Below are 11,647 nucleotides of genomic sequence, written 5' to 3'. Positions count from 1 at the left end.
CATGTTTATGTCTCAATGAGAATGTTTTATTTCTTTTGGCAGTGAACCTTTGAAAAAAAAAAAGAACTCAAAGCAAAGACATTCAAAATAGAAAAGAAAACAGGAAGTGTTTTATGGTGTTCTAGGCCTTTGTCCTTCTACCTGAGATTTATGGGTAGGAAGGTGGAGGTTCTGTTAATTTTAGAAAGAGACTGGATAGCCTTTTCTTCCCAATCAGTCATTATATTAAGCAAAATGATTGAGCTGTTTTCTAAAACCAATGTACAATATTGGAATAAACACAACTTTTGTGCCTAAGCACATATACTCAGTTATTTGAAATCACAAATAGCAGCAGCGGCTAGCCGTAACTCTTCCAGTGCAGCATAGATATCACAATAGGAAAAATCGTGTAATGCAAACTGATAGCGGTGTGAAGGTTTATAAAACTATTTCCGTAAACTGCAATAAAATTTTACAACAGTTTCTTTTTGTTTTGTTTTTTTGTATTTTTAAACAAAATCATTTTAAAACATTTGCAACTTAGTTAGCATTCAGCACTTACATGGTAATGGTAATGGTTTTTATTTAAGCATAAATGTAAATAGATCAGCTCAAATCCCCAGTATTTTATACTTGTTTACCTGTCAGTCTGTGCCCTTTTCACTAGCTTGGCCCTCATTGTTGCTTCTTTGTTACTTCAGGCCACAGAAATGTTACGTAAGAAAGTGTCTGCTTTCTAAGAGTCGTCGGTTCCTTGAGCATCCTCTTGCATGCATTTATGGTCATCACATCTATATATGATTGCAGCTTTGCAAAGCTCTGCTCATGAAGTACTGTAAAGAGTACTTTCTGCTTTTGCAAGCAGCTTTCAAAAAAAAAATCGGAACTGAGAGGAAGGGAAAAAAAAGGAATTTTACAGAGCATTCAATGGTTGCCACATATCAGATTTGTCTGTTGATCGCAAGTAAAATCATATCTGCACATGGACCTAAAGGGTGTGTAATTTTAGCTTTGATTGTTTTCCAAAGAAAAGCCAAAGTAAGACTAGACAGCAGCCTCATATTTCCAAATGAAAAGCTGTGCCTCTTGAAGAAAGAGTATCATATGGACAGGCTACCTGTATAGTTTGGAGTATCTATTAGAATTAAACAAGGGTGTGTGTTTTCTTCATGTGTTACGTAAAATTATTATTCTATTTCCTGGGTGAAATGTGTGTGTGTGTGTGATCTGATGAGATTGTTTACAATTTGGGAAAAGGTTGATAGAGTCAGAATATTTTTCTTGTGACTTAAGACTTAAAGACTTTGCTCTCAATGACAGCTGTGGTCTGACATTACTGTCAACTCAGCAAACATGGAATTAGGATCAATGTATAGGTTTTCCTGTCTTGACACCTGGTGTTATTTATAGCTCTGCAACTCCATATTCCAGGTCTTGCATCACTGCCTTTTCTTGGTTTGTCATAAACTGCAGTAGGAGCTACCAGTGCCTGCTGTTTGTTATACCCTCTATGTATTAATGTTGGTCTAAATTTGCTCCGTAAGGCTTAAAATCTTTTAAAATTCCGACATCTGTGCATTGAGTTGCACTTGTTAGCAAATTATATATTGTTGCTATGAGCCAATATGCAAACTCTTTTTGAACAAAAAGCACACCTAAACTTTTAAAATAAATCCATAAATCTATCAACAATCTGCAGAGTTCACTGCATGCAACAAGAATTATCAGTTTACGTTTATGCATGAATTTGCATTACCAACAAGGAAGTGAACCACTGGAAACACAAAGTCTCACCTTTGGCATGGTCCACTCTTGAAAATATCTAACTATTCCAGGTACGTGCTATTTTTAGCTTCTTGAAGTTTAAAAATAGATTTCTAAAAATGTGCCATGTGATGCAAGCATATATGTGATAGAAACATAAGGTCACAACGTTCTCAGAAGTTTGTACATACCTAAATGTTCAGTCACTAACAAACTTGTAACAACAATGCATGGCATTCAATAAAATGAAGCAATACTTGTTGCGATAAGCTACCTGTTATCAGTTTCTGTTTGAAAAAATAAGAAAAAAAATCCAGGGAATTTCGCACAAGATACCAGAATGTATAAATAAACCTTTCTCCTTGACTCTCTGGTCGGATTTTGTTCATCTGGACATTTTGTGCTCTATCACTTTCATTTGGGGTCATTTTATGTCCTTGAGGAATTTCCATTTCATTATAATTTTGTGTTTCTATTTTGACCATCCATGCAGACCTTTAAACAACTCACTGCAACTTAGCCACTGAGTTTGGAGAAACAATTTAATCAGTACTGCGGATATTGTAATTAACTTACATGTAAGGCAGAGATATTTTAAAAAGACATATTTCTTAGTCTAATTTTTTTTGTCGTCATAAACGTTTCGCTGATAACATTCCTCAGCACGTGTGATGCCCCTTTGCTCACTGAAAATCTCAACATGAAACTTTAAAATCAGGACATCTGACAGCCCTGCGGATATATGAATATGCAATACCCCTACCTTAAGACAGTTTTCTTTTTGTTTGTTTGTTTTCTTAATCTAGAGAGAATGTGGAATATTAATATTTTCCACATAGCAGGCAGCTGTAAAAAGTCTATGAATTCTTGCTAAGTTTTAGGACACCAAAATGTAAAATGACTGCATTAACTTAGGCTAAAAAGTAGAATATATATATATGTATATATATATATAAATACTATGTAATGTGGCTATAAGACCTTTACCAAAATATAATTTAGCGGTAAGTGGTCATGAATATTCCTAGAAAAAAAAAGGTTAGTGACCTAAAAGGATTTTTTTGAAAAGAGATTTTCACTCACAAACACAAAGAATAGTGTATATTTGGATGCAGAGATAAGCACACAGAGTAAAAATTTAGCCTCAGAGTAGTTTATAAAATGTCCATTGTGGACGGGCCACTAACAGCATTCACAAAGTAAACGTTCGTCTTAAAATTTTCCTTTATTTACTTTTTGTTAGGCAATAGGCATTCAAACACAGATTTGTTTTGTTTTACCTGTTCAAGCGTTTCAGGTTAAGGTTGGGTGTTGTTATATCTTGCCCTAAAATAAATCTTCTCATGCTTCCTCAAAATGTTAGACACGTCCTTAGTCTATCCTGTGGTGTAAAAAGTCTCTAAAAGATAAATGTTAGTGGTAAAATCCCCCTGTAGTCTGTCACATTGAAAGGTGAGATAGGTGTAATGAAGAAAAGGCAGGATTGGTGTTCATTAGATTATCTAATCTTAACAACAGAGTTTAAGACAAATGTTGATTTTGTTTCACTCTTGTCTTCACACCCATTTTATTGCTGTATATTTGCTTTTAAAAGATCCACGTATCATTGCTGCAGCAAACTCGTGTGTATCTGGGTGGTGTGTTAACACACTGATTGTGGGAGAACACATTTCCAAAAATCCCAAGCAGTATAACTATTAACACTGCTGTAAGCAAGGTCAAAGGGTTTATTGACTGAAGCCACCTCAGTCCCCTTAAATCTATCCTGGCACACATAGGCACACATCTTCTCTATATGGAATGCCTAAAAGGCCATGACAGGACACGTTTAAAAAAAAAAAGTGTCAGGGACTTTTTGTCTTACTCACATAACAAAAGAACTGTTGATTTAATTGCCTCTAATGCAATACACTCTCACCTATGCACTTCCTTGATTTTTACTAGAGCTCTCAAGTCTCACACACTGACCGTAAGACACACATTTCATGGCGTGCACACGTCACACTTTGTATTTCTCACTCTAAAACACAGATACACACACGCCCTTTTTTGAAGAGGAACCAATGTGCAGCACAATGGTTCCCACACAGGCTGGGGCACAATAGGAGGCGCGGCTGAAATGTTGCCAACTTAGCGACTTTGTCGCTTTGAGTGTTTCTTATTCATTTGTTGTCTTGCTAATGTTGATATTCTTCTCTCCTATAGCCTGATCAACATGACCAAATATGCGAATTAAGTGATGACATCATCTCACAACTTCTATATGGTATGCCTGAAATGCCATGACAAGACAGGCTAAAAAAATGTTACTTAGAGCCAAAGTAAATTATCACAGAAATAAGAATTTGGCTCATGCTCAGAGGAAACTGCGACTCCTAACAACCAATAACCAAAATTCATCTTACTCAAGCTCGACTGATGACAGCAAATCAGAGCGCAAAATGAATATTGACCTAACACATAGAAACAGCTAAACATCATTAGTTAACATAGTATGAGAGTGCCCAGAGCAAGCTCTTAATACTTCAGCACAACGTGATTAGAAAAATGTTTTAATATGATAAATGATGTATTTGTATTTGGTATGCTGATATGATAAATATGTATTTGGGCTGAGGTTTGGAGTCAGATTTTATAATAATGTTGGTTCTGAGCTCAGACTAATTACTAGTTGGACATTTCTTTTGCACCCTGTTTTTTTCTACATGTCAATTCAAAACTGTCAGCAGTCAGGTGCACCTTGTCCCATTTGCTAGTTAAAATGAACAAAAGCCGACATGATTTGCTTCACCCCATCCATCTGGAAAATCCCAACATACAAACATACTATTTTTCAGAGTCAGGTGAGTCCATTGACAGAGATTTCTAATGACTGTTTTTTTTTTTTTTTCAAAATTGGTGCATTTATGCTGAATGTCTTCAAGTTATCCACTTATGTGCATTTTAGGATGAGCAACATTAAATTAAAAATGGTTTAGTCCAAAGAAATGAATTGTTTATAGCTGCGTGTTTTTCTTTTTTTTGGTTTTACAGTGAGCTATTTTATGAAGTACTCAAGACACCTTCCACTCTTAAAAAACAAAGATTTCCGAGCAGTGACCTAAAATTCAGTTGATTTAATGATCTTGTCGTAACTCTCAGGGGGTTAATATTTGTGCTGACTTCCAGGAATGAGATTTCATGCACAGCCATGCTCTTCACTGAATGAAATGAAAAACATGGCGGTAATCATTAATCTCTGCTCCCAAAGCTTTTTCTTTAAAGACAAGCAATGAAAAGTCAGGTTTGTGTTTGCTGACCCTTCAACGGAGTGGACCCAGATGGCAATGAAGCATAAGGTAGGTATATTAAACATTACTTTCTCATGTGTCACTCTGATGGTATTACACTCATATGCTCACTGAACCAAATCCTTGTCGTTGTTTCCAGTAAGAAGCGGAGGAATCTTAACCAAATTCTGAAGAAGAAACTGCTCAACGCTGGCAGCTAAACTCTGGTAAACACCTTAACTCCACCAGCTTTAGACTAATCTGGCAGAGAAAACTGGAGAAGTTTCACAGTAAAACTTCTCATTTCACTATGGATGTATCATATGTTTTATATTACCTGTTTTTATATCCATTCTGTTTTAAAAACCGTACAGCGTAGTATTCTTAATACACAACAACTTGTATCTAATACTTATGGTAATTTAAAAAAAGATGGAAAATATTATTTTAAAGTTCTTGATGAACGTTTTGCACGTGCCAGTGTTTAGTATCTGATGTTTTACTACTGTTGATAAGATGCATTACACACTATTTTGTCAATAAATGTATTTAAAAAACAGATTTTTTGAAAGTTTTATTTAGATTTAACATCACAGAGACACACACAAAAAAAAGACAAATGTAATGCACAAAGATATTAATATTGGTGTGTTTGATTTACACACTATACGTAAAAAACAAATAAAACACACAAGAATATGATAATGAGAATTTTTAAAAAGGAGGAAATACATTTTGCTTGTCTTGCCTTTGATATTTTAGGGAAAACTTGCTTGAGACTGAGTTTTGAACCCAGGCAGAAATGGTAAATATATTATAATAAAATACAAAAAAAAAAATTGCTGGACAACCATAAAAAGAAGGAAAATAAATGGAAATGATGGCACAGAATCAGACCAAAAGCAGGCTCTGATAAAGGAGAAGAGAACATCTTAGGCTATATAATATGCACATGTATTCAAAGGCAGATGTGGTCATTTGTAAATTGAAACCTCTGTCTGGAAACCAAATAAACAAACAAATAAAACCCATTATAGAACAACGAGCTGATGGAAATCATGAAAAAATAAGAACGAAAATGATTATATAAGCAACACAAACAAAGCCCAACACAGAAATTATAAAATATAAAATCATAAGACAAAGATGAGAACCAAAGCACACCAAAACACATCAGTTTTTGTTAATTTATATTCAGTGCTTTGGACCTAAATAAAGTGGAAAATTCATATGCCCAGAAAGAGAACAAAAAAAGTGTTACTTGAATATTTACTTTATACATATTTTTCTCGTTTTAGGCAAGATTTTTTGCATTTCAGTACAACACATATCTATGTTAAATTGTTTTTTTGGACTCAACACATAACCTTTTATTTAATAAAATAGTAAAAAGCCACAAAGCCTGTTATTGAAATAAAATGTTCAGTAGCTCTGAACCTTCCTAAAACAGACAGGACAAAGCAGTGACTTACACCGACTGATATTTTTCTGTTTCTCTTCCATCACTGTGTCTGTATAACACTGAGTTGGAGATTGACCACACTCAGATCGTCTCCGGTCTGCAAAGCCTGCCGGAGTTTCTCCCAGAATACCTCTGGGTGCTCTGTAGCTCGCGACCAGCTCAAGTAAGTTTGTTTCTTCAGCAGTTTTCTCATTCGGTGATAAGGAGACAGCAGATAGGTAGGGATGTCCTCCAGAAACACCAGGATCAACACATCCTTTTGCTCGTCAAAGAGACGAAAACTGTGAAGGTGGGAAAAATGAAGAAGGGCTTTAGTATAAGAACAAAAAGAATTACGAGGTCTTAAAAAAATGAGTGTTTAAAATCAAAAATTGGTCTACATCAGGATCAAAATACTAAAATAGATAAAAAAATAGACAGAAGTGAATAAGGTCATAGTCACTTTATTTTTCTTTGATTTCCAAATAATATTACCAGCAGCTGTCACCTTCTCCCCAAGCTTTTTGCTGATGGTCTTAAAGACCATTCCAGCATTGTGGAGATATACCATCTTGTCTCTGATATATTTAACTGCACTTTGGTCTTGTCCATGATGGTGGAGAGGTTGAAATTGTAAAAATTGAATCTTCGGACGAGTGTGCTTTATACAAAATGAGTTGAGATCAGGAGTGTATTTCAGTGCAATTGATTGACTGTAATTTGTGTGGCAATTAGGTACGTAACCAATCTGTGAACGCTGGGATCAGACACTTATTTCACTCAGTGATATACAAATCAATTCACGGTATTTTATGTAATGTATATTTTTGTCTCTCTCCATTAAAATGAAACTACTATGAAAAAGAGACCGATCATAAAAATCTGCTGCTGCAGATCTAAACAGTTCCTTTTTTTACTCTTATTACCTGGCTGTCTGGACCTCTCTGGAGCACCACTCGCTCTCAAGGTATCTGCGGCTGATAACACAGATTGTCTTCCTGCTTCTGTAGATAGCATCTGTGATGTTATCTATGATGGGCTTTCCTAGGGTGGAGAAAGTTGAAAACAGAAGCCCGTAATGAATCTTGAACACCTTTAAGCAATTTAATTAAAATACTGCAGTGACACCTTATGGAGTACAGATGAATGTACAACATTCACTGTTGTAACAAGAAATGCTCTCATTCAGTGAAAAACAACTAAGTTCACTTCTGTTCTGTAAATAAAACTGAATCTGGAAATGAAAACTGAAAAAGTGTCTGCTTTTATATTTCATTTCTGCTTTAAAGATAAGAGCCATTCTGTTGATATAAAATATTAAAAGCAGAAAAAACACATGTATCTGTTGCACTTTCAAATAATTGGACATGATAATAAAATCTAATAACTATATTTAAACATGTTTAGGTGTGTGTGTGTGTTTCACACATTATTGTCATGGTAGCTGTGCTTAACTGTTCTTAAATAGAGTTTAAAACAAACACTTTGATGCATGGAGTTATCCTATGACTTTATTTCCATAAATATTACAGAATATTTTATTGAAGATAAATGTCTTCTCATTTATCCAATTCAGTCTGTGACTTAATTAACCACTAAGGGCAAAAGAAAAAAAAATACTGGCCTAGCATTTTTTAAAGGAATTCAGATCACTTGGTGCCTTTCATGCCAGTATTTTAAATTAACATCATTCATCTGTGACATGATAGACTTTAAGCTGTTAAAGTCAAATCTTAAAAAATAACTTTGCACATGATCTTACGGAATATAACATGATCTCATGTGATCTGTTAGTGCTTAAAATATATGTTGTGAATTACGTTCAAACACTGCCACATCAAATTGTAGCTGAATATAGATAAAACTGACTGAATTTCAGCCAGTATTGTTTTTTTTTTTTACCTGTATTGGACTGTCAACATTTATCAAGTATCTAGTGTAATGAAAAATAGAGTTGGAAATGTACAATTTTACAGTGCAAAAACTTGCCCTTAAAAATGCTGGGAAATAATAATAATTAAAAAAAAAACGTCCCTGGTGGGATTTACAGTTTCTGTTCATACTGGTGTATTTACTTTCCATCTAACAGATAAAAGTTTATTAGGTGAAAATCTAATATGTGGTTTCTTTAAAAAAATTTTGCGAATAGTTACTGAGCAGCTAGAGTAAAGATGGTCTTACCTGGTTCAAAGTCTCGATGGTGCAGACACAACCTCCAGCCCTGCTCTCCTTCCAGTTTAGGTAGGAGCTCTCCAATCACCCAGGGCTCGTCATGAGTGTTGTAGGAGATGAAGGCATCATATTGATGAGGAGCTTGCTTATTTTGATGCTTCTTGTCAAAAAGCCAAGCTAAGAAGAGGTAATAGGCACAGTAGAGCTGCCACCTCATGAAATGGTAGGTGAAGGACGTGACCATGAAACAGAGGATCATGCATGTTGTGGACACAAAGCAGATGAAGCCAATTTCCACTGAGCAGGATGTTAGGTTAAAGTCCAAAAGCTTTGTGCCTTTAAAGTCCTCTGGATAGTTGCATACGAAGTTATATGCATCAAAAACCTGTGTTTGTGCGCTGGATATTGTCCAGTTGAGGAACCAGGCATTATCACAGTCACACATAAAGCTGTTGCCTTGAAAGTCCACATAACCTAGAGATGGTAAAGACTGTATTACATCTTCTGTAATAACAGAGTATTGATTCTTTCTTGCCTGCAGAAACTGCAGGTTGGTCAGGTTGGCATCTATGAGGAAATCTAATGACTGAAGAGTTGTCCTGGATATGTAGAGGCTTTTAAGGTTCTGAATTGGGGAAAACAGTTGTGGAGACAGAGTGCCCAAATCATTTGAGCTGATATCTAGTTTTTCCAGTTTAGGAGAGTACTTAAACATGTCTTTGTCCAGATAGACAATCTGAGTGTTTCTGGCACTGAAACGCAACAGATTTGTTAACCCTTTCAGGAAGTTGCAAGGCAGATGAGATTTTTCTCTGTAATGCTGTGTAGCAATGGACAGCTCCTCCAAATGAGAAAGATTAAAAAATGGTGTTTGACTCAACGCTTCACTGTCTGTATATTTGATATGATTTATGGCTAGGTCCAATCTCTTTAAGTTAACAAGAGCATTGAAGGCTCCTGTGTCTAAGTTCTGTTTTGTTATTTGATTTGACATTAGCTGAATTTCAGTAAGATTTCTCAGTCCAACAAAACTGTCTGAATAAAGCTCTTTTATTTGATTTTCATGTAATGAAAGGTTCAAGAGTGACCTTAGGCCTCTAAACACCTCATTTTTAATAGAGGTCAGTTTATTTCCATTCAAATGTAAGTATTTAAGGTTTGGCAAATATCTTTGAAAAGCTTTATTTAAGTCATTTATTTTATTGTATTGTAATGTTAGAACTTGGAGCTGTACCAAATCATTGAAAGCACATGTTTTCAGAGCTGTTATTGAGTTATTCTGCAAGTTGAGTTCAGTGAGGTTTGTCTGATTGGAGAAGTCTTGACATTCAACTCCAGTGATCTTGTTGAATTTGAGATCCAGCTTGGAAAGATTTTGCAATTTTCTTATAACTGATGGAACTGATGAAAGTCTATTGTATCTCAGACTCAAAATCCTTAAATGTTTCATAGATGCGAAGGCATTCGTTTCAATGTCACTTATATTATTTGTTCCTAAATCTAATTCAGTAACATTAACACACAATTTTAAAAAATCTGACTTTATGAGTTCCAGTTTGTTGCCACAAATCCTCAAAGTGGACATTGTTGGGATGGTGCATGAAATGTTAACAAGTGTGCTTATATTATGTTTCATTCTGTTCATCGTTAGAGAAGTTAGTGATGAGTTCACCGCTTCAAGTAATGATTTCATGTCATCAAGACCCATATGAAGCCCACTAATATCTAGACTAGACACACGACTCAAAAAAGCGTTGTTATGAATGTTCCATTTCATTGTGTTTTTACTGCAAGAATTGCCAATGGTAAGGTGTGTGAGATTTGGGAAGACATCAGCAGTTATCCTGAAGTCCTTTAAAGGATTATCAGACAAATGAAGGGTGTGAAGTTCCAGTGAGCAGTTTGTAAGTTCCCATGAGTGAAAAGTTTGCAATTCATTTCTATTTGCTATCAGTTCCTGTAACTGCGGAAGATACTGCAATATTAGATGAAGGTCGATAGTCGTTTGCAGTTTGTTGTAAGAAATATCCAAAGTTTTTAATTTTGTCAAGGACTGAAAAGAGGTGGATGACACAAATTTGATTTGATTATGATCAATTCTAAGTTCAGTGAGGTTGCTTAATCCATGAAAAACATTCTTTGCCAGTTTAACAAGTTTGTTTTTTTTTAGATTTAACCACTGAAGAGAAAGCAGTCTGGCAAAAGCAAAGCTGTCAATCTGTGAAATTTTGTTTTGATTAAGGGCTAACTCTGTCAGAACTGGTAGGTTTGTGAAATTTGATGGTTGTATTCTTGAGATTAAGTTTTTGGATAAATCTAAGCCTGTCACTGTTGGGGGAATATCTTGAGGAACTGATTGAAGTTGGTTCTGCATACATTTGGCTGCATTATAGCTGATTCGGCAAGTCTTCAAAAAAAATCCATTGACTGGTGGAACAAAGAAGATCATATACATCACAAGAAAAGTGATGCAAAGCGTCTGACATTTTGATCCCCCTTTAGGCTTTGTTTTGTACTTCACTGGTCCCATTTTTAAATCTTTATCCAAAGCTTCATAGTATGAAGTTGGGTCATAATTCTGAAAATTCAACAAGACATACAAATGTGTATAATATGCAGATTCAAAATATCATTAGTCATATTTTAGTAACAACATTGTAGAATACCAATGAATCTTCTGATAAGTCGTTTAGCTTACTGTGTGCAAAGATTAATCATAATTATAAATATAGTGTTACAAATAATAGTTTCTGATACTTACTGTACAAAAAAAGCCAAGCTCGCAAATCACTAATCTTCATATAATTATAGACTTCAATTCATTCTTTGAAAAAAATTTCTATCAATTTCCATCAGAATAATAATTAAAAAAAAAAGTATTTCTGTGCATTCCAAAGTGTAAGCAAGCAACATTTTGCTGTGAGATTAAAAACTGTTCCTCTTCTTGTTGTCTCAGTTTTTGTAGATCCAATCAGGAAGTGAGAATTGTCTAGAAAAATGGAGGGGGGGGGGGGGGGGG

General features: G+C 35.0%; 1 protein-coding gene across 2 annotated transcripts in view; it reads right to left on the bottom strand.

Annotated features, from left to right (window-relative positions):
- Nucleotides 1–4,996: 4,996 nt before the first annotated feature.
- Nucleotides 4,997–11,647, bottom strand: part of LOC108234683 (toll-like receptor 13) — a 15,169-nt gene continuing 8,518 nt past the window's right edge. The window contains exons 1-4 of one of the 2 annotated variants that reach the window (XM_025005481.2): nucleotides 11,390–11,531; nucleotides 8,638–11,206; nucleotides 7,383–7,500; nucleotides 4,997–6,758 (exon numbers count right to left, since the gene is read on the bottom strand). In XM_025005481.2, the coding sequence (XP_024861249.1) occupies nucleotides 6,518–6,758; nucleotides 7,383–7,500; nucleotides 8,638–11,158 (2,880 nt within the window). In that variant the 5' untranslated portion in view covers nucleotides 11,159–11,206; nucleotides 11,390–11,531 and the 3' untranslated portion in view covers nucleotides 4,997–6,517. Of the gene's footprint in view, nucleotides 6,759–7,382; nucleotides 7,501–8,637; nucleotides 11,207–11,389; nucleotides 11,532–11,647 lie in introns of those variants that run through there. The other variant, XM_037973306.1, reaches the window with a different exon arrangement.

This window comes from Kryptolebias marmoratus, linkage group LG21, assembly GCF_001649575.2.
Source record: "Kryptolebias marmoratus isolate JLee-2015 linkage group LG21, ASM164957v2, whole genome shotgun sequence".
NCBI classification, from domain to species: Eukaryota; Metazoa; Chordata; class Actinopteri; order Cyprinodontiformes; family Rivulidae; genus Kryptolebias; species Kryptolebias marmoratus.
This window is presented reverse-complemented; position numbering and strand designations above follow the sequence as displayed.